Raw genomic sequence first — 24,142 nt, forward strand, 5'->3', positions numbered from 1 at the left:
ACCAAATGTCCGACCACTCGGGAATATCATAGATCAACCTGATCTGACCAACTGATTATCTACAGATATCTGAAAATTAAGAAAATTTAAAGAAACTAGGATAGCTCCAGCCGTTACACTATTCGTACATCAATTGCGTAGACATTTATTAAGTTGTCAGACAAAATATTGACTAATCCGTTTTTAACTCGTAGGAGATTTAAAAAAACTTTAAGGGGAATTTAAAAAACAGTTATTTAATTTAATTTCGATTGATTTAAATTTAGTTTACGTTTCAGATTTACGAGAATTATCAATTAATTTTCAAAGAGAAAAAGTATAAAACATTAAAATCAAAATATCAATATTAAGAGATCCGATGTAAATTGATTTATTGAAAAAATAAAAAAATCAATAACCCTGCCCAAAATATCATTAAAAAGCTATTAAAAAGTAAAAGCGAAATTTTTAATTATCTTAATTTAAGAATATTTTAAAAACGTTCAAAATAATTATTTCGTGTAGCTGTCACGGACAGTGAACCAAATTCATAAATACTCTGATACAATTTAAATACTTCGATATGCAAATTTGATTAATCGATTTATAATGAGGAATATAATGACGTGTAAACCGGATTTAAATGCTTTGCGGAAATATTTACCCTTTTTGACTAAAAATTACTTTCAATAAAACTTTGCCACTTTGTTTGGCAATGAAAAGTTCAGTAATCAATGTTTGTGATCATTAACTTCAAGTACAGTTCACGATTTTATAACCGGAAATTAATAGTAATACAGCTTGTAATCAGTGACTAATGGCAAACATTTTTGATCGTACGAACATAAAAGACAATTAAAACTATTTACTCACGGAATAAAATGTGGTTTAAAGTCTCAAGTATCGCAAGACGTTCCGGTGTGAAAATGTGGCTGAAAAATAATTGTGGTTTTATCAACTTTCTCTTTCCTAGGATATTTTCCATAGCCATAACCTCTTTTTTTTCAAATTATGTTTTTTCTTTTATTTAGGTTAAAACGTACTACAGGTTTTTTGAGGTTGAATTGCGTCATTGGACGCCAACCTACGCGATGCGTTACCTGATAGTACCTTCTACAACTAGGAGCAACATTCTTTATTAACGGAATATTTTACGAGCAAAAGCGGTGAAAAGAAATAATAATAATGGGAAATCTGTCTTTCCTCGGGTTGCGTTTAATCAGACAATGTTTATGCGGTGCTCCACTAACGAACTTTGTTTCAAAGGAGGTTCGCAGGCCGCGTTGTTTTGACTTTAAATTTAGGAAGTAATGATTGTTTCAAACCGAACATGGTTTAATGCCAGATAACTTTAAGGGGTTTTCGCTCGAGTTCTTCGGTTTCCCCTTCAATAAAAACTTGTTGAGGTTAACGGTAACAGTTAGTGTAGGGAACTGTTGGCTCGCGTGGCTTGCGGGGCTTGCCACCACCCTCCTACGCGTTGTAACCCGGCCACCTGAATTAAAGGCTTTAAAAGTCGCTCGATGACTTAGGCTAAGGTGGTGCCTTGGGTATTAGCCTAGCTGATTATTATTATTATTATTATTATTATTATTATTATTATTAACGATATTTGAATACGTTTGGATCGTCTAAAGATCCATTGGCACCGTGCTGAGAATGCATCCGGAGAAACGGGTAGGGTTAAAAGTTTTCAGGGTCATTTGAAAAGTACCGGTCGAATTTCAAATAGCTTCTCCAATTCCGTCACGTGACTCAGACCATATCTTCCGCTCCGAAAACTACGTTATTTTGTAGCCATACGCTCAAAATTCAAATAATTCTGTGGCCCATTAAACTACGTCGAATGTAAGATGTTGCGCGTGTTTTAAAATCATTGACTGGTTTCTACTGTAAACCACGCCCATGTCAATGATAATGATTCGAGCTAATTCTTAGTAGTAACTCCCTGCACAATGGACCTATGGTTGAAGTACGCTTCTTGCGATCCCTTTCAACTCCCTACAAAGACCAAATGACGTACAGAGTCACGCCCACTCGGGTCACCCTTTAAAATATCGTAGAGAGTTATGCCCACTCGGCCTTTGACCATGCCCACCTTTTGAGGGATTTTCTTCAACATACGAAGGAGTAAATGATGCCGCGCGATGTTAAAGTGATCTTTGATGAAAGCGCGAAAAATTTAGCTGGATACGAGAGAGGTCTTCGAAGTTCCGCCGAATTCATTTCTCTACCACCAATATATAACTAGAGAAGTGTTTAAAATAATACGTTTTCAACATACCTATTTTGATAGGCAGGACCGTTGAGAGCGAGTCTGGGCCCCGGTAAAACAAAAACTCCCGGCCCAAGAGAATCATTAATATTATACACAACGATAGAGGAGGGTGTCTCACTTGTCTAACCCTAGGCCCTCAGATGCATGGGTCCGGTATTGTACCGGCAACAGACCCCGCTATTGCTGAAAATAGTTTTTGGGAACCAAGCAGCTAATTCAGAACGCCATGAAGGTTCCGTAACCATTAGTTAGTTTCCTTTTTCGCCTGTTCTAAGATTTCAGATTTTGTGGTGGCGAATAGTTCCAGCCAGGGTAAAAGGTTTTCTAAAATGTCTGTCTGTGGCCATTTTACCAGACAAATTCGGGATAATCAGACGATGTTATCAGTTTACTCTCTTTATACTTCTGCTTTTGATGAGTAAAAAGTGTATGCCCAATACACTGACTTTGACGAATAGTTCACGTTGTAGTCATTCTATCCACTAGAGCAAGCAAAAGTATCCACCTAAATGAACTTTTTAGCGTTAACCAAATTTTAAGGCGGCGATATACAAGGCGAAAGTTTTTGAATCCCCCAATGCACTTGGTGTACAGCGCAAAAAAGTTAATTATTTTCCCAGATGACGACAGAGTTAAACCTAAATGTTCTAACGAATAATTCGTAAAAGGGTAATTTTGTTACATTAGCCAGACCAATCGTAAGCAGCAGAAGAATTTATGAAGCAGACTTCAATTCAGACCAATCCGTCGTTTTTCTTTCAAATTGCCCATATTGCTTTGCAGAAGAAAAAAAGTGTCCCAAATACACCGAAATTCTAACAATAAATTACAGTGCAGTGTAGTTAGTGTAAAACTGAGAAGCTCTGGATGTGAGGATGGTTGTTGCCGTAACCGTCGCAGGCTTACTAAAATAAATGGCTCAAATTCGATTATTAAAAATATCTAATGTAATTATCACTTTATTTACAGCAAATAGAATACAGTTAAATGGTAAAAAAGCCAACTAATTTATCTTTAACTGCGCGCGTGTACCAGGACTCTCAGAAAGTACCGCAAAATATTACCTCAAAATAAATAAATATTTAAAACTTCGATGGAAAGTATTTTGAAACAATTAAAAGTGCCTCTTATCAATACGAGGCTAAGGACTTAATAAGAATTTCGAAGAATATAAATTTCAAATTTCCATTTTAATTGCGTGCCAATTTCGAGCTTTAGTTGTTCCGCGGTAATTCGTGAGAGTCTTTTACAATCGCGATTATTTTTAAATTGTCGATGACTTCAGAAGTGAAAACGACCCTTTGGCTTTCTTATAGGTCTTTTATGAAAAATTTTAAAAACTAAATCAGGAAAAATATGAAGCTTTATAAAAATACTATGGTTTTTCGAGAGTTATTTTGCTAAGATTTTTATATAGTTGGCTGAACTCGCCTAATTTCCGGCTTCCGCGAAAATCTAACCGTCATTTTTCACCTCCAAAAAATAATTCTCAAAAAAATTTAAAATTTCTGGTATTTTGTGAATTTTTTTTCTATTTAGTTAGCTCCAGCCCTGTAATTTCCGCGCGCGGGTTTGTTGACGTTTCTGATGGTCGCGCTGGCGCCGAACCGCCTGTTTCCGTCATTTGTTGTGGACGGAGCGGAAGTTGTTCTGTCTCTTCGGTTTTCAGTGGGTCCGTTCTTGAACCTGGAAAATTTAGGAGCATTGTCACATTTCAAGAAACAATTGAGTATTCAAAACAATTCTACGTAAAAGCCTGAATCAAAAGCAGTGATACTTTACATTTGCACTAAGAAATTCTTAGAGCGATAAACACATTGCTTAAACGGTTAAATTTACCCTTAAAGACTCGATTTTGAAAGGCAACGAAAGAGGCGTGGGGAAAGTTACATGGCGGAACTTGCTCATCAGCCTGGGCTAGTGGCGTAGTCGTGTAATCCTATGCGTCTGGGAAGCAGAGAATGTGGCGGGCCTTGTGAGGACGACCACCAATTCTCCAACGGGTGGTTGTTATACCTCCGCCACGGGTGCAGTGGCGTAGCTGAGAACTCAGAGGCCCCCCGCAAAAATCTCTATGAGGCCCCCCCTTTTTAATTTTTTTATGGTTAGCGGGGGCCCAACCGAAGCCCGAGGCCCCCCAGAAGCTCGAGGCCCCCCCGCACCGCGGGCCCTGCGGACCATCAGCTACGCCACTGCACGGGTGTACGTCCCTATCAACGAATATCACACCGTTGGCGTGATCTTGACATAGATATCACCCCTGATTAATCAGTTGGACGAGCGGACTGAATTTTCCAACACACCCTAATATCTTAATAAAAAAACTGCTCAAAATGCATCGTGATACTGAAGCTTCGTCACAGCCAAATTCTCTTTGAACTAGATCATGCCACATTTCCCCCTTTCACCAATTTGTTTTCCACGCGCTACTTTAGTTACTAATGTTCTTATTTATACTTGATGTCTCCAAATTACACTTTTGATGGAATCTCATATAAATACGTACTGATTTATAAAAAAAAACCTACTTACAACACTGGTTTAATGTATAAACAAAATATGAAATTATGAAAAATTCGCTTCAGACTGTTGGTGCCATTTGGTAAAACTTCGGGTATTTATAAATCGGTATCTAATAGCATTACTCTTGTGTATTGGTCTAAATCAAAAATATTTCATCGTTGCAGTCACCCACGACAGCTTAATAGCAGCTGTACTTTCTTTCCATGATAGCACAAATTATAGTTAGATTAACATAATTAACATCAAAATAATTTACTTTGAATGTTTTTAAGGCATATAATAACTAACTAACCTCGTTAAAGAATGTATTTGAATGAGAAAAAATGTTAGTGGTTTCTGAACCTAGCAAAACCATGAAGATGGAATATAAAATGAGAAATAAATAACCAAAACGAACTTAATGCATAGAAATCTATACCGGTTGATGTACATCCTTTATCTAAGCTAGTCAATTAATTCATGTTTAAAGTAACTGATGCGATATGTAACATAATCATAAAAGCAGTTTCTTCACGTAATGTGACGTAATTATAGACGTAAAATTTATAACCAATTTATTGAAAGGAAAACGCAAGTTAGCAAAGCAGAATTACTCCCGCGTTTCTGGCTTTGATAATCAATTGTTAAGCTCGTGCTACGCGATCATGAGTTTTTGTTTTATGTTAATCTTTTCAATGGCAAAACGATTATAAGAATTTTCCATTTTTGGGTCCACTTATTGTATTTTCCGTGTGAAACAAGGACTTATTGAAATCTTTTCCTATGGAAATTTTATACAGAGGCACATTTATGAGTCATTATATTACATGATACTGATCGCAATCCGCAACTTCTGTCACTCTGGCTTATCTACTGAGCAGCTATAGCACGTTGTCAAAGTTACCTGGATGGCCTGGCTGTGGTGGCTCTTATGACCGCGGCTGTTTTGGCAGTGGTGGCGGAGAAGGTAGCGCTGCGGCTGGGAGGGGTTTTTGGTGTCGTGATCGAACCAGGGTCAACTGGCTTCTTGATGAAAGACGGAAGGGTGGGCTTGGGCTTGTTGACCGGACGGGGCGAAAACGGAGTGCGATTTCTGCGGGGGGCGAATAAGGACGGATGACCGTCTTTGTGATCTTTGTTTGCTTCGTCCTTGGCAGCGGACGTTCTGAAACGTTAAATTAAAACGTTACTAAATCGAAAGATATCATCCGATGAAATGTCTTAATTGTACCTGGAGGCGATGGACGACGGCTTTTCAGTCTTCTCTTTGTTGGCCACGGCGGCTTTGTCATCCTTGCTGGCGTCTTTGGCCGCGTCTTTGTCCTTCTTGGCTCCTTGCTCGTCGTAGTCTTCGTAGTAGAGGGCGTCTCCTTCGTAGTCCTCCGCCGGCGGGTCGTAGTCTGGATTCGATTTGGCTGCGCCGAATTTTTTCCTATTGTTTTGAGCAAGAACTACCTCAAGCACGCATAGTGACACGAGGGCCGCTAGTAAAAGCCTCTGTAAAATATTTAAAATCAAGTGGTAAATAATTAATTGATAATAGACTTCAATTGAAAGAACATCGAATACTTTAAAATAATGGCATTGCACAGTTTGGTTTATAAAATAACCTCTAGTATCTCTAAAGGGTTCCAAATAAGACCGCTACCTTCTATGGCTTTTGGCATTTTCGGCGCTGTTTATTGGTTTATTGAAGAGGTAATCCTTAAAATTTTGGGCGTAGTCCGTAAAGACCACGTTTTAAGTTAAATTCCCTTTAAAAAGCCAGCTACCTTAACGAAAAATTTCACAAATTGACGAAGTGAATTTGTCAAACAGTTAGCAGGCTTGCTGTCATCGTATTTATGGGTATGATAAATTAGTAACGAACCATATTTATTTAATTAATTAATCTTTTTATCTTTACAGTGTAAATAGCTACAATTAATCCATATGTTTGTAATTGATTGATAAGTTTAAATACATTGCATTTACAAGGACGTCGCGTCGCAGTGTCATCTTGCAGATTTCAGTTTAAACTTTTTTCACGTGTAGAGTGCAATTTTTATGGCAAGGTTAGCTTTATTCCCTCACTCCCCAAAAATATCCAAATTGCAAAAAAGTTAGAATACAGTTTAAAACATTACCATTACGCGCGTTTAAGAAATTAAAATTGCGAGAACTGGTTCATTGTTACCTAAAAACTGTTGGCATTTTATACTTGTATTTACCCAGCACCCTCTATGCCTAAAAAACTATTACGGAATCCGTTTCTGTAGAACTCAAACATTCCGGGGTGAGTTTGCAAAAAAAATGTAATGTAATAAAGCTTGTTTATTTCCCACTAGCGCACGTATCGTTTTCCAACTATGGCACGTTTAAACCTACATTATCAGGCACGCTAGTGTAAACCAAGCTACTTAGTTTCCAATAGCGAGTGTGAAACTGCTTTTCCACTTGCTCACATAACGGGTCGTTTCTGATCTTTGGACGTACAAAATATTTACTTCATTATATTATTACTCGTGCTCGTGGAAAATAAGCTTAAAAATTAGTTTCCACTAGAGTAAATAATTCTTGGTTTCTTACTCGACTATTGGCACGTAAAATATTTAAACGCCTAAAACATAATAAGATTTTGACGCACCCTAGTCGAAACTAAGCGTAAGAACGTTTGTACGTGCCGAAGTCAGGGGAATTAAAGATTCATCAAAATGCACCCATTATTTGCAAAATTACACTTAATTAAAAAGGTTTCAATCCCAATCAGTCGGGAATCGAATTAATTGGTTTCGGGGTTGTGATATTTTCTAATGTAAACATGTTAATCTTTATCGAGATACACTTCGTCAGTCGCACGTAACTCTTTAATTATCCGTAATTACATTCATGCCGTTTTAATTAGTGATTCCGCAAGAGAAGTAGATAGGGGGGTTAGCGCGGGGGATTTAGCCATTAGTTTTGGCTCGAAACTTGTTTTTCAACATTCTGTCTTTCATCCTAGATCCGCGGGCTCCCTCCCGCAGTTCGTTGTAGACGACCCTGAACAAGATAAAACGCGACACGTTTCTAGCCAGACCAGACGAGTTCTGCAAAATGAAAGTAAAATATTAGCTAACCACATTCCAATAGCGATTTCTGTGTATACTGGGTTAATTCATCGTCTTTTCCTAGAACCTCCTACTCGCCATTAGAGCAAAGTCGAACTACATTACGCGTTCGTTTTCATATCGGATTTTTTTTCTCTCGAAACGTATTATCAAATTTCAATTAAATCATTCACAATTATCTGTAATTATAAAAAGAACATGAAAGTTAAACTGGTTTTTCGGTTTTCAAAACCTTGAATATATATCGAGAAATATATAAAAACCTAAATGATGGAGGGCTTTTTAAAGAGCGTTTTCATATAAGAAATAAGGTTAATCAGTTATGATATCTGACGTAACTGCTCTTTTTAAAACTTGAAAAGAGTGATTTTTTTTATAATACTAGAATAGATAACAGTAAGATATCGTAAGGAATGTTGAATTATTCAAAATAGCTTTGAAAGAGTGTTAAAGAGATGATCCAAGGAACGTCTCTCTCCCTTACGCATTTTAGATTACAATGTCGTCTCGCTATGGGACAAGTATTTCAACTTCTAAAATACTTAAAGCCGAAATACGACAATTTAGAAGAAAAAAAATAACCAATATAGCTAAAGGGTGTGAGACTTTAATTTCGCGGCTTCCCAGGCTGCAAAATACGCGCCCAGGAATGAATAGATTGGAAGCTCCCGGCAAATTTGCCAGCATGAGCCCATGATTCTATCCAAGGAAAAATGTATCACAATATTTCCATGTTTTTTATTGGGCTCCCCTTTTGTGGTGAATGTGTTTGTGACTCCCAGCTAGATTTTTTTTTAAATAACCGTTATTATTAAAAACGTTTTAAGCAACAAATGGTTCAGCATGAACAGTGCATTTCTACCGTTTTGTCCAAGTAACTTGGCAGAATTTAATTTTGAAGCTTTTGTGACTTTGTCTAACCTCTCCGATACTTTTTAATAAAATTTATGACCAAGAGTGCGTCAAGTTGCTGCGATTTCTTGGGCTCCATTCATTTAGTTTGGAACTTAAATCGGGTTATTGCAAGAATTCACACCAATTAACTTGACGCTCAGCCAAACATAATCATGCCTATCGTATTTTCACCGACACAAATTTTACACACACCGTTTTTGTAGAACGCAAAAATTACGCAACGTAGAAGAAACTCAAAAGGGTATAATTGAGAACTATACTTCAATGTGCACAATGAAGGAAAAAGCCAAACGCATAAATTCCAAACAAAATCGCAGTCATAAAGTGATGTGTTTGGCCCGTGCAAGCCACCCTTTTATCTGGTTAATAGGAGCACGAATTGGTTAATAGAAACACGCCCATCTAAGTTGTTTTCCTTTTCGCGTGATCTTTTGTAAAACAAATAAGCCAAGGAAAGCTAATATAGTGATTAAGTCAGCAACCACGCCCCAATTCAAAGAAACGATCGCTGTAGAGAGCTCAATAGCTTTCCGAGTAAATACTTCTCATTCAAAACTATTTCATTTATAGTTTGGAGTGGATAAAAACTCGCTTTGATTTATTAATACGCCTAACATAATACTCTATCACGACAAAATTGCACGGGAATTAACCGCAATCGCCAAATAATCTCAGTAATTTATGTTTAAATTACACTCGCAATTGGCGATAAACTTCTCTATTCGTCCCTAATGGTACACTCCCATTTAAAGTTATAGCACCAACGCGCTAAAAAACTTCAAACTTCGAAGACATAAGGTTATGTATTTGTACCCCGCCGTTCCGCTGGGCACTACGGCGGCACACAAGACAAAGAGTCAACTTCGAAGACAGGGCGGAGACAAAAATATGATTTGCAAGTAATAGGCTGAAACGTTTGGGATGCCTAAACATTTTTTAAATCGATTCTGTAAAACGCCAATCATATATCGTGTTGTTTCTTAAGGTTTTCAAACATATTTATTGGTTACATTAGCGCTACTCTTTCAGTTGGTGTTGCGCAAAATCAAACTATGGTTGCAATATGTCACCCAGAGTTTTTTGAAATGTGTAACGCTATAGTGTTACGTTTATTACAATACTGTAAAAGAGTAAAATTTTCGTTATTTACAATATTTCTAACAGAAATAAGATCTGAAATTCAGAAAATCTTGTAGTTTAATGCACTACACTCAATAACTTTAATGAAATTTGCAGTCACACGAAAGGTCCACAGAATCGTTTGAAAAATTCGGGATTAATTTCAAGTAGCTCCTCACCTTCCGTCACGTGACTCCGGCATACCTTCCCCCTCCTCAACAGAAACACGTCCTCCCTCTACATTCAAAGGATTCCGTGGCCCTATATTTGTATACCGCGAAATGTGTCACACGTATCTCGAGCGGACAAGGCTCTTCTCTACATAGTCGTTATCCAAATTTTGACACCCATAAATGCAAACACGGTAGTTATATTGAACTAATACAGTGAATACGCAATTTGTGCTAAAAAATGCAACACTACAAGAACGCACCCACGTTAATTGCATTTTCCCTTTCAAAGTTATTTAACACTTTCCAAAGGTTTTTGTTCCATTTCTGTAAAGGCGTATTCGCCCATTTTTTTGCGCCCTGATCTCGAGTGCATTCTAATTAGTTGTCGCCTCCTTGATTCCCGAGACGTGATCCAAAAAAAAGATCTCCTTTAACTATGTATAATCGCGGCTTTATTGGGAAATTCCGTGTTCATTACTCGCCGTGGTAATTGTCCTGAGCACCCACGTCAATTTTCAATCAATCTAAATATGGGCCATCGAGAGCCTAGCGTATAACCTGTAAGATTGGCATTAATGAGGAAATAGCCGAATGATTTCCCCAAGTTTCTAAACCATATTTGGAGTTCCAATGTTGGCCCACGACAATGTTCTTAACTCTTTGTGTCGAGTAATTTGTGAAATCTATGTAAAGTTACAAATATGATAAATATTATTATTAGGCAACGAGCCCTACGTGAAGTAGCTAGTTGCAGGGTGCCTAACCATATTTACACTTTTCGGTGAAAACGATCGTAGTGGTCGATAATTCGTCTAATTAAGAATTGTTTAAACAGCTCATACTTAAGAAATATTTGTATGAGATTCCTGTCACAAGTCGAAGTAGTAGCAGGCCATAATAACCCTGGAATATCTCGGGTAGCTACCTTTCAACACAGATACGAAGGTTTTTGATAATTAGCGCGGTCCCGTATCCACAAGCTTAAATTATTAATGGCAACGTTTCTTAATTAGTACCGGTATGCGGACGAAATAGCCGATTAGCGAACAAAGAGGCGCACTATCTGTAGGGAAACCCGGATATTCACAACGAGGCCTCGACACCGTAAAAGCGGTCCGAAGTCTACTTTGAAATTAAGGGTATGGCCTTCAGCCTATTTAACCTATATATTTTCACGTTTGCGACCGGCGGAAACGCACTCGTGGAACTAGTTAACCTTATCTTTACTAAAAATCGTACGAGATTTTTCGTTTCTTATTGTACAATACCGGATTAAGAGTGTAGCCTCGAAAACAATACGAAGTTTTAAAAAAAAAGCGTTTAACGTAAATTGCGCGAAATCGAAAAGGGAGAATAAAGAGAATAACGGGAGATTTATAACGGAACTCGTTTGCGCCAAAAAATATTCAAATGAAACTTCGTCGTATTGGGAAAAAACGAGTTTTCGGATGAAACGTGTTGTAGCGTGTCGCTTTCGAGAGAAAACGACTTTCTTAAACGAGGAAATACCCGAATGTTTTTAGCAAAAGTGAAGGCTTCTTTCTAATTTACATCTTCCCCGAAGCAGATCTATTCTCATTCGAAAGGGGAACTGGTTTCTAGCACGACCTAAAATACGGAAAGTTGTATATCCAGTCAATATAATAGCGAAATGTTTTTTCTCTTTTCTCTCAAAGTTCTACTCAGAAGCGTTCGACCCATTATACTCGTTACGTATATCCATTAAAGTTGAAGAAGAAAAAAATATTTACGTCCGCACGTTTTCATAAATATCGCGAAGAAAACGCCAAAAGTGAAAATTATAAACGTTTATTTTTCCAAAACGTTTCATTCCGGTTTGTTTATATTATTGAAAATAAAAATTCCCTTTCAATTTCTTCTTCAATGATTTGATTGATTGAATTATAAACACGAGAAATAGAGAGGAAACGTATACAGGTAATTTTCAAATGGTAAATCCCCAAAACAAGGTAAAACTGGTCGAGTATTATAAATAGGTATTCAAATATTATTGATATTTCTAAGCGTAGCTAAGCTCGATGTTTTATTAATTTAAAAGACAAAAAACTAGATTTTATATATTGAGAAGTCTATAGTGAAAATCTTAATGAACTGTTACCACTTTTTGGAATAAAATCAATTGGATTAACTAGTACAGCGTGATACAATCCTATAAATATTAAATTTAGATTCACGCACGTTTACTATTTGACATAGATTTTTTAACAAATAAATCAGGTTTTGTCAGTGGTCGATTTTATGAGTAAGCAATGTGAGCGGCTAAAGTGCTAAGGGTCTAGTAAGGCTTGAGTAACGTGTGTCAAGTTTACGGTGTAATTTACTGTTGGCTATGCACCACGATAGTTGGGGCTGTAGCTTATCAGTAATAGCCACAATAGCTTCTACTTTCATGATTTAAGGACGATATTATCCGCCAACCGGAAGAGTGTCTTCCACTACGAGGGGAAACGAGTTTTCGTCCCCCTTTAGCTGGCCAAAGATAAAAGGCGTGCTTTTTATCGCGTAAAAAACCAGACGGACAGCTCTTATTCTCAGTTACCGTTATTATTGGTACACGTTTCTGGTGTAATTCTGTAGTTATACCAAAATTCTACCTCTGCAGCTTTTTGGGTTATTGAAATTTCAGAATTTACTGAAGTAATTTTTTGAATTGTTAAAGTATAAAAGTTTTATTTCACTGTAATATAGTAATATGAAAATTATTAATAAATAATTAAATTAAAATTCATTATTAAGTAATTTTATAAACTTAATAATTTGAGTACTATTAAAATTATACAGTCAATAATCTACTGAAATAGTTATTTTAGTCAATTATTACAATCAGTTATTTAGTAATTTAGTACGAATCAATCTATATTATGGGAAATATCAACGCAAAATTCATTAGAAACTGTTACGATTTTTTTTAACCCGATAATAAAGCGTTAAGGAAAATAAATTATCCAGAACCTAATTGAAATGATATTAGCTTACAAAAAAAAATGATATTAAACTCCCATTTATGATAATTTTATCCAATTTTTTTTCTAGAGCAGCGATAATAGGTTCCAGACCAAATTTGGCGAAAATTTTAGAACGCGTGCAAATTAATAATTAAGACTTCTAGAGCGTGTTCCAAAATGTACCTTTTGTGGAAAAATCGGTTCCTAGAATAAGCCATTCCCACCCTAGGTTGGTAAGAATATACTTGCAATTCCACCTACTGTAAATTCCTTTCATAGTAGACGTAAATTTGTAAGCACACTATGGCTATTAGTTGTACCAGAATTTAGCAGGCGACCTTTACAAGATTACCAATAGCTTTTGTAATTAATAGTTCAGCATTGAATTTAGGGATCGCAGCACGTTTGCTAGCCGTAATGACTGGACGTTTTTATTTAGTCTTTCTAACTAATTAAACCCTGACGAAACCCTTTTGGTCATTTGGAAAGCTATTAAAGCTAGTATTAAGTATTCTGAAAACTATACAGTGGGGTTCTGTCAAATTTATTTTGATACTTCCTTAGTAGGAAATGTCATCTACTTCCACATACTTTCAGGAGTAATTGTTTCCGGTTTTTTTTTGACATGGTAGTCGTGGCCTAAATGTACGTTTGTGATTTCGGGTCAAGTCGAGAAGCGCCTATGAGAATTCCGATAGATTATCGTAACACGAGATGGTCAGAAATCGATTGTAGCGACAGTGAAATGGATTGAATTTTGCTTTGATTTCTACCCCTCACAGAAAAAAGTCTAAAGGTTCTGATATTTTTGCGACCTCAAATATTACTTCTTCAGAACTAAGTGGTATTTGGGTTACCATACTTCAAATCAGAAGTCTATAACAAACCCCCCTCAGATGGAAGTATCTAACTCTCGATGTTAAAAACGCGTATTATCCTTCTCGAGAACGGACTGATCAACGTAATAGTCTTTGTTGGCCTCCTATCCTCCAGTCTGTAGTATTTGATAAATTTCTTATTTCTCCGTCATTTTCTCTTTAAAACGTATAGTCCGATATTCCCACTCAAGACAAGCTTGAAAACTGTTTCAAGATTTCCCTAACGACTTTTTATCTCAAATACATGTAGCTGTTTCTAGAAAAGGTTTATCTAAAATGCCAAATTTGAAAAAAAAACACGGCTTCTTGTAAAATCTTCTCGATATCTTTTACGCGATTTTCCTGCATTGGTTTTATTTTGCGGGCTTAAGGCTGGTTTTAAGTTAGGCAAAAATGGGTTAACGCAAAAATATATTAAGCATTAGTTTCCATTAGCGCGCATCATAATGAAATTGGTACATTAAAATTTTTATATGTCCTAAAGTTGAGTGAAGAACCGTTACTACTGAGAACTAAGCAGCCGCGTAAAGAAAAATGCATTACTACGCGCTGTAATGGAAACTAAGCGCAAGGCTTAATTTATTTTTGCATTGACTCGTTTTTACCCTATTGAAACTCAGCCTAATGCTTAGTTTCCACTACGTGAAACGGCGCTTCACTGAACTTTGGCACGTTCAAATATTTTTACACAAGTAAAGAAAAATGTATTATTACGCGCCCAAGTGGAAATTAAGCTATATTAAAAGTTAATTATGTAAGGTTGTTTCCTATTTAAATATTATTCCATTCGCATATAGGTTATCTGAGTCGTAAGTTAAAAATACCAATTATGTTTAATGAAATTATGTTAATTGATTTACATTCCGCAAAACCGGATATTTATTTTAAATCGTCCATAAAATTTCCCAAATAAAATTTACCGACGGCGCCAACGATATTTTAAATAGTTTTTCTCATGTGGGCTGCACGCTGAGTGAGTGATGTTGATGTACCGACCCCGTCACACTTTTCAAATATATGTATACGACTAGAGAATACGTTGAGCGTATCAGACTTGATCAAAGCATTTCTTAAGCCTAATACGTGTAGAGTTAGTAGTCACAAGGTTCAGCAAATGCACTAAAAAAAGACTGATATCCCCGACGTCCACTTTAGACCTATTTCGCGTTCTTAACCTCTTTTATCAACTGCGCCAAGCCGTTATTCAGAAATCGAGGACAATCACCAATACTAAAGCCTAATTTTCAACGTACGAAACATTGAAGGGAACCCAGTGAAACCTCGAGTTGTAGGGCCAAGGCTATTACGTTCCTCTGCCCCCCCCCCCTGAATGTCCTTGATTTGAAATTAATCATGTCTTTTTCAGTTTTAAATGGTAAAAAGAAATCCAGAACTTGATGTATCGCTGTAAGACCCCCGAACACCGCGCCCTACATTGTCTCTACATTTTTGTATTTTATGATTGTAAATATTTAAAAAACGTGGCATTTAATAATCGTGACAAACACTTAAACAATTAAATAATAATAAGATTAATAAGTAATTAATTAATTGTGCCTACAATAGCGAGTGCTAACGCGTCAATTGAAAATTTATCATTTCAAACTTGAGCATTTCTAAAAATTAATTAATTAAATATTCCACGTCGACCTGCGAAAGATTTTAAACAAGTTCGCTCATAAAGCACGCGAGAAAAGAGTTCATTAGTGCTAAACCCGTAAAAATTCGTTCCAGACATATCTCAACAACTTCATTGCATAATTCATTACCATAAATTTCCCAATATAATTTTTATATATATATATAACAGGATATTACATTTCCGAAAAAGCGTCGACGGCGAATTAAGGCCAATAAAATTATGAAAATAGATCCTGGGGCATTTTTATAATTCATATCTTACGATACCCCAGTTTAAAAACTTTAAATATTAACGAAGATTTAATAAGAATATTGCAATAAACGTTTTCGTAATAATTTAGGTCGTGTACGTTAATCGCTGATAATAGTAAGCACAGTTTTGACTGATTTTAGTAATTTTTTATTAAAATAATTAATTTAAATCATGGAGCAGTTATGAAACTAAAAAAATTACAACAAATAGCAATTGGCAACCAAATAGTAATTAAATTTAATTAAAATTATGAAACCAAATAAAATTGTTTTAACTAACCAACTAGTAATTAAACTTAATTAAGATTAATAAAATAAAATATATTTTTTTAACTCAGATAGCAAGTAATAACCAATTAGTAATTAAATTTAACGAAGATTATGAAAATAAAAATATTTTTAACTCAAACAGCAATTAACAACCAAGTAGTAATTAAATTTAATTATGATTAAAATAATTTTTAGTTTGTATTACCAATCACATCATTATAGCAATAATAAAATGATTTATTTAAAAAATCTATTGTTTTTTCAGTCAAAATGTAAAAGTGAGTATTATATAAATTTACGAAAAATCGATTTGGTATGAAAGTCGGCTAAGGAGGCCCAGAGGCGTTCTCATTTTCATATATTTATAGCTCAAGCGCTAATAGATCTCTCGGAATAATGGGGCCCTCGCCAGTTTAGTCAAGATACAATTTTCCTCCAAGACTATCAGACGCTGCGTCAATATTCTAGGCGCGCTTAGAAAAAATATTTTGAACCGTTTTAAATAACATTATACGGAGTTACCACGCAATTTTAGAAGAAAAAAAATAAATTATATATTACGAGCTTATAGTTTTTCGTTCGCTAGTTTTATAAAATCGCCTCATCGCGCGTGTTATTTAAACGCTACCAGCGTGACGCTATCGTTAAAGAAAATCGATTCAATTGAAAAATATATCGTAATAAAATAAAATAAAACTCGTTCGATCTAGGACTTGTTCGACGAGCCGTGTACGCTTCCAAATACCAATAAAAATACGTAAATTCTTGTTCGCATTTTTAGAAGAATGTTAATTTTTTTTACGTAATTCGAACAACTTTTTAAAACTGCCAATTTTATAGGCACTTTAACGGTTTTAAAATTCTTGAAACGTTCTACCCAACGTTTATTCGAGGAATTTTAAGCAGTTGGAAGTCGAGCTTAATAAATATTTAACTTCCCCGTTTTATTACGAAAGATATTTCGCCTATGGCTGATTTTTATAAAAATGTAAAAAAAGCGTATTAAAAAAAGGGACAGCGATTCGTTCCGACGAAAAGAGAAAGTAGGCGAAACTCTTACCATTTCGTATCGACGGTGGTGTCCAAAAAGGATGCTGAACAGGAACCTCGTCACCGTTTCGAAGCGGTTCGGAAAGTCGAAATAACAAATTCGACCACGTTTCGCCCCTGCCGAGGAAGGAAGAAAACGGATATTTTTCTCTCCCGATAGAATGTGTGTCGCCTCTTTTCGTGAGCAGCTCCTGTACGCGACTAAGACACGGCGGGCGCTCGGAACACGTTGAGCTTCGAGAACCGTTTAAACGAGAATTATTAATAACGCGAACGAAGGGGGCACTTATTAACGAAAATTCCCACTAACCGGTATTTAGGAACCGCGGCGGAGCTGAGAGGGGGGCTTGGATCTCAGCTTTTTCGGGGGTTTTCGAAGCGCTCGAATCGGAGAAAGCTGCGAAATTGGAGAGGGTAAACTCAATCGCGACAACTTTATACTCATGGAAATGGAACGCCACCAACGAAATTCGGTGAACAGCAGCTTCGGGATACGGCGCCTTTTCTTTTTTGGCCGCTTCTCGAGGATTAAATGACCCAGAAAAGCGCTGTGGGGAACGACCCAAAGGTGGAGCTGATTATTTAGACAACGGGTTTTTACCGCGTGACGTCTTCCGAAAAGCTCCAAATAACTCCATTAGAGCCGAGACAGTTCGCGCGCGATAATTTTAATTATATTTCGCCTTCAATTGTTCTCGATTCTCGACGGGTCTTCATTTTAGCCCAGCCAGTTGATGGATTTCCAATGTCAATCGAGTTTCGCCACTATTCGTGTAAATGGGTCGATTCCGCTACTGGATGGGTTTCACGGTGGAAATACTTACCCCAGATTTGTTACTTTTGGTGACAGACTACTTCCTGGGCGGCGCGAAATTAACGCTTTCAGTTTTAGACCCACCATCGCATTCGGGCCTTTAAGTTAAGTTTCTTTAAGAATCATTTCGCAAATCATTACCGGACGGAATGATGAATCTGCTTAACTGTGGTCAAACGTTTTGAAAGTTTCAACACAGATAGAACCTAAGATGGATATCAGTCGAATGTGATTCAAAGTACAGTATTCGAAATAAAACAAATATATCATCTTCTACCAAAGGCATTTTCTTTGTCGTGAAGTTTTCTTTTGTAAAACTAGAACCGGCAGATTGGAATCATGAACACGTGAGTGGCACGAGAACAATTTCGTTACCGCCATGGCGTGCTTCAATTTAATTTATCAAAAATTTCAAAAGATAAAGTTTAAAAACGTAAAAGTATATAGCCGGTTAAATTGTGAATCTTAACTATAGCGTTAAAAAAAAACTACATCAGGCAGGACAATCCATGCAATCAGTTTAATCTCAAATTATTGGATTAACCTTGTTTAGAACAGAATATTAAAAACCCCTAGTGAACAACCCGTTTCTACAAATAACTTCCAGTAGCTAGGCATTATTTGTTGCGTTACAGATTCAACTACATTGTAAGACGGGCATTCAGACAAGTTTACAAAAGATCAACTTATTTTGTCTCAAGACCCTTGACAATGATTAAATTGTCTCATCAGAGTTTGAAAATATTTGTTCAATCTTGTCACGGTATACCATGTTGCTTCTTCCCATTTCCTAGTTGTATTTAATCAATAAAACTTCGTCATTTTCCAGATCCAAAGGTATGAACAGAACGAAACTATCTAAAATTCAAACGCTGTTTCACGTAGAGATTTCAAACTTTTTAATCTTTAAAATTTATACGCTAGAGAATTACGTGAAAAGAATTTTTTCATATATTTATGAGGTATTTCCATTTTAGATATAATGATATAATAAAACAATCATCTATTTAATAAGTTTGTAGAATTAACGGTAGATTCGACAACTCACAGTATTAAAATTGAGAAATGAGTGGCGAACGTTTTAAATTATATTAACAGCGTTTTGAAAACAAAAAGATAATAGCATGCTGTAGGTCTGGTGTGAAAAGGAGGATTTCCTCTTACCCCTAAAATGGTGCCACTATAAACACTGAAAGGTCTATTGAAAGGGGTATTTTATTGGTCGCCGTTGACTTGGCACCTTCCGAAATTCCGACAAACCAACAAACCCGGAAATAAGCAACTAATATCTGGCTACCTTTAAAGAAAAGGGAAAACCGTTTCAATGACCAGCGTCAACTAAACTTCACAATGTATTGAAAATTGTCAAATGATCACGTAAATAACCAAAATTTGTTCGTATTTATTTTACTCTCAACTTTCTTTACATTATCGATAGATGGCAGTAAGAACTCGCTAACTTCCATTAAGAGCTATGGAGGTTGAAATTTACGAAATTACGCGTGAGAAGTAGATATGGAAGAGCAGATTTTTCAGACGCCCCTAAATTAAATTTACTTTTAAAAATCTTTATTAATTAGACAGGTTGAGCTACCCCACGAAATCTTGTAGGTGAGATTTGTAGTCTTATAGATTGTAAGTTTTCCCTATACGTTTTCGTGATAGGAGGGGATAATCTAACTTTTGTCCAATAGACGCTAGCATAAACTCTATTTATGTCTTATTCAACTTGTTAAAAGGTTCCACGTGCGTCTTGGAATTTTAGCGTAAACGGGCTCGAGCGATTTCGCGCGTGCTCCCTGAATTATAAAAAAACGCACGAGCCTTTTACGCTACATTTTAACAAGTTGAACAAGACATGAAGAATTTATGCTAGCGCCTATTCCGTTTCATTCTAACATGGCATTGAACTTGTAGGCTTTAAGCCCCATTTTCATGCTCGCTGGTAGCGGGTGAAAATCGTCAAAATCCGCTTCAGCTATACACTTTTTCACTTTCCGCGTCGATCTGTTTCAAACAGATATTTTGAATCCCAGTTTAAGAATTTCTTTAAATCATATTTCCACTAATTTCAATAATTTAAAAGAATTATGTTCGTCGTGTTTTGCTTACCTATTTCACCTTTGATACTTTCCGTCTATCTAATTATAGGAAATCACATGGCCTTAACAGCTTTTGTATTGGTTAACTTGGGTTGCCCACCCGGGAATCTTTAACATATGATGGTAAATTATATATCAAACGATAGGAAATCACATGGCCTCAACAGGTTTTGTATTGCTTTGCCCACCCGCGTATCCTGAGGGTGGGTGGCGCCCAAGTTTTAATCCTTCAACTTAGGATGGTATTTTATATATCTAACGATAGGAAATCACATGACCTCAACAGTTTTTGTATTGGTTTGCCCACCCGTGTATCCTGAGGGTGGGCGGTGCCCACTCTTTAACATATGATGGTAAATTATATATCAAACAATAGGAAATCACATGGGCTCAACAGCTTTTATATCAGTTTGCCCACCCGGGTCTCCTGATGGTGGGCGGCATCCACTCTTTAACTTAGGATGGCAATTTATATATCAAACGATAAGAAATCACGTAGCCTCAACAGATTTTATATTAGTTTGCCTACCTGTGTCTACTAAGGTTGGATGGGTTTGCCCACTCGAATACACTGATGTGGAACTAATATTACGGTGTGGGCCGACTTGTTTAAATTGTATCCTTTCTCTTCCTATTGTTGTATAAGCGTTGTCGCTAGCCTCGCTAGTGGGATTCTCTAGCCTCGCTTTTCTTTCCATGGGTACTTCAGGGAACTGGACAGTCTAAAGCTAGGGACCTCTGGCGTTAATTTTGGAATTTCGCCATTATATAACCATTTCGAGGAAAAGATACTTGTTCGTCTTGTCTTATCCGAGAAAACGATGCCATCTCCCCCAACTCGAGTTACCAGAGGACCATAAACAATACCAATACTTTACGTGCCAAAAATCTTCTCTCTCCGGAAGGACTCTACTCCTCTCACGTACAACATCTTTGCCAGTGATCGCCAAAAATTGTGGCTGCCACGACTGTACTATATTCAATTTTCATAATCTTTAAGTTCAATTAAAAGTTGTTTTGTTTTCAAATCCGTTTCCACTAATTTCGCGATATTAAAAATCACCGTAGTCCCGCACCAGTTTACGAATTTTAGTAGTTCCTTAATAGTTAAAATTTAAGTATTTTATTGTTCGATTTTATCACTGTGATTCTAGACTACGTTCTGTCTAAAATACTAGTCTTAACTTGTCTTGACTCTTTAATATAAATAATCAAGCAAATTATGTTTTTTAAATAAATCCAACGAAATCAAACACAGATTAACGTATTTACACTAAAAATACGCACTTTGAAAAATCTCACGTGATATTAGGGGGGAGCGAGGGGGTCGAGCCAAATCTCACGACATCTCGAAAAATCGCTTAAATTGACTCACGTAATTAAGGGACGCTCCCTTACGCTACAACGGGTGATGTCGCCACTGCTTTTAAAACGCTCATGGCAGTGGCCTAGCCAGGATTTTGCTTTATTTGATTCAGTGGCGTAGCGTACACGGGGTTTGCCAGACAGCTAGTTACCCTGGGCCCCCGACCGTTTAATTGGGGGCGCGATCGCGAACCAGAAGTGGTGGCCCGCGTGGGAGTCACTGCAGGTGGCAAAAAAATAAGGTAAAAATAATAATTTCAAGTATTCCATAATTTCATCTTAAATAAAAGCTTATAATTAAAAAATAAATGGCTTCAACGGCCTATGAATTTCAAAGCAGTAGTTTAGCCATTGAGCTGCGAATATTAATCTAGAGATCCAATCAAATCTGCTCCACGCGAAACAAGTTTTTTAAAATTACGAATGTGCCGACTGCCCTAAAATGACGAGAACATTTATCATTTGACTTTTGGCGCCATCCGCTTTTTAATGTGGTGATCTTAAATCTTTTTGCCGGCAGATGCTATAGATGGCCACACGGGTAGAATGATAAAGTTTTCACGTCAGTTTAGAGCAGACGGCAGTCACGACACATTCGTGTTTTTCAAAACTTGTTTCGCGAAATACCGAAATCCGAAGTCCGGATTGGACCTCTAGATTAATATTCCCAGCTCAATGCTTTTAGCAGACGTCAAATTTCCATCACCGCTGCATCACCTACACTCCTAGTGAAATGAAAATTTCAACCAGGTTAATTGCACCCGAGGCCGGGAGTATTGGCGTACTCCTGTAATCGCTTGCGTCTGGGAGGCAGAATTTGTGGATGGCCGTTTGAGGACGACCACCGATCCCCCAACCAGCCTGGGAAATAACGGTGGTCAGGTGGTCAAAGACTAGTTAATTAATTGCTCAGACCAGTTTATTTATTCAAAATTTGGGGGGTCACTGGTCACCGTGTCCAGTTTATTAATTCGAAATAATAACAAAAAAACAGAAGGTGACCAGTTTAATAATTCCAAATAATAAGAGATGACCTATTATTTCAAGGTTTATATCAATTTTGATTTCCCTATTCACTGGATTTCTATGTACAGCGACTCCGCTTACTACCGCCGCGGTCGCACGTCGATGTTTTATGTAGAGTCCTTTCGCTCGCATCCCTCGAACGAGTCGAACTGTCTAACCCCCCTCTGGCCTCAAACCCTCAATCCTCTAGTCTCGCTTTCCCCGAGTACGGTAGGCTACGCGGTAACGGGCCGGGGACTCTGGAGTTACGAGGCCTAGGGAAAGAGAGATAATACGGTAAATTACGAGGGTCTTCTAGGCTATAGTCTTAGGTGAGATAGTACTATATTGTACTATTCTTGTGGTACTCGTAAAATAAAGTTAACTATTTTGAATACGTGTAAAGTTAAAGTTACCAACATAATCTAACTTCTAAACATGTAGTATATGTTTTTTTAGGCTTATAAATGACATTAGAACATTTTATATAAGACCAGTTTTATAATTCATAAGCTAGGGGGTCACTGGTCATAAGGACCAGTTTAATAATTCATATGCTAGGGGGTCACTAGTCATAAGGACCAGTTTAAAAAAAACCTTATTTCCAAGGCTGCCCCCAACGGGTTTTTTCGGAACACTTCCGCCACGGCGGTCCCCACCCTTGTCCCCACGTATCCCCCCGTTGGCGTGGCCTTTACACATATCTCATCGCTGATTAATCGCATAGCGGTTAGCGGACCCTATCGTCCCATCTACTCTAACAAAAAAAGATGCTCTGAATCTTAAATGACAATAAGGTTTTTTTTAAATCATTTCTAAATATTAACTTATTTAGCCTCAAATCCTAAATTCAATCATTTTCACAGGAAATATATTATTCTATAAATTTAATTTTATTTCAAAGCTGGATAATATTACAGTAGAAAGCTATAACAAACAATGAAATATTCAGCTTTTCCTGCACAATTAAATCATGGACACTTTCTCTAACCGGACGGGAAAAGCTGTAGCTTCCACCATACAAAATCATCTGCCGCCGCCACCGTCTCTCTGTAAAGGGGGGGGGGAGGTTCAAGAATTTTGAAAGTTTCGGGCTGTCAAGGCCATATAATTCGTCACGTGGTCGACAAAACGTTCCGTTTGAAATGGGGGGTGTACATTCTTTCGAATGACCTTGACGGCCCTGCGAATCGAGTACGGCCGACTATTTCAGTTAATACGAAGTAGGACGCAAACGACAAGTGGGGGGCACCTCTTTTAGGCTGCTTTTCCCGTCCGGTTAGAGATACAGTGTCCATGATTAAATAGTTTTCAAAAATTGTTTCTTATTGAACTTCAGACTTAAGTCATTGTTTTTATGTTTTATAAGATATCTTCAAATTTAAAGTAAAGTGGGATACATGAATTTAATAAGTGTACAAATTATAGCTCGTAGCTAGAACAGCTGCCTTAATTAAATTAGGTGTGTGTTTGTGTTATTGTGTTTACGTTTCTAGGCCTAGGTTGGACCTTGAAAAAATTACTAAAGCTTTAGGTAAAGCAGGGTACATGAAAATGTAAAATGTGTCTGAACTAAACTCACTTTGTCATGTGAAGTCGAGGGTAAGAATTGATCTTAAAAAACTACATTTTGTATCTTTCGTCCCATCGTCTGGCAACGTATATAATTATTAAAGGGATATGCAAGTGATGTTGCATGGGCTTTGCGTCATAATTTTATGAATTGGTAAATTTGCAGTCATAA

At 36.9% G+C, this 24,142-nt stretch overlaps 1 protein-coding gene across 2 annotated transcripts; it reads right to left on the bottom strand.

The window, feature by feature from the left end:
• Positions 1 to 3,200: 3,200 nt before the first annotated feature.
• Positions 3,201 to 17,710, bottom strand: LOC149943239 (uncharacterized). Of its 2 annotated transcripts, XM_090177110.1 has the most exons (5): positions 17,423 to 17,710; positions 17,123 to 17,346; positions 5,991 to 6,256; positions 5,664 to 5,924; positions 3,201 to 3,943 (listed from the first exon to the last, which is right to left on the bottom strand). In XM_090177110.1, the coding sequence occupies exons 2-5, from the start codon at positions 17,123 to 17,125 to the stop codon at positions 3,793 to 3,795; spliced, it is 681 nt and encodes a 226-aa protein (XP_090033236.1). In that variant the 5' UTR covers positions 17,126 to 17,346; positions 17,423 to 17,710; the 3' UTR covers positions 3,201 to 3,792. The 2 variants fall into 2 exon arrangements, with proteins under 2 accessions (XP_090033236.1, XP_090033235.1); XM_090177109.1 differs by having other exon boundaries at positions 17,123 to 17,710.
• Between the last annotated feature and the right edge of the window lie 6,432 nt (positions 17,711 to 24,142).

This window comes from Leiobunum rupestre, chromosome 6 (assembly GCF_980474605.1).
Source record: "Leiobunum rupestre chromosome 6, qqLeiRupe1.1.hap1, whole genome shotgun sequence".
NCBI lineage: Eukaryota > Metazoa > Arthropoda > Arachnida > Opiliones > Sclerosomatidae > Leiobunum > Leiobunum rupestre.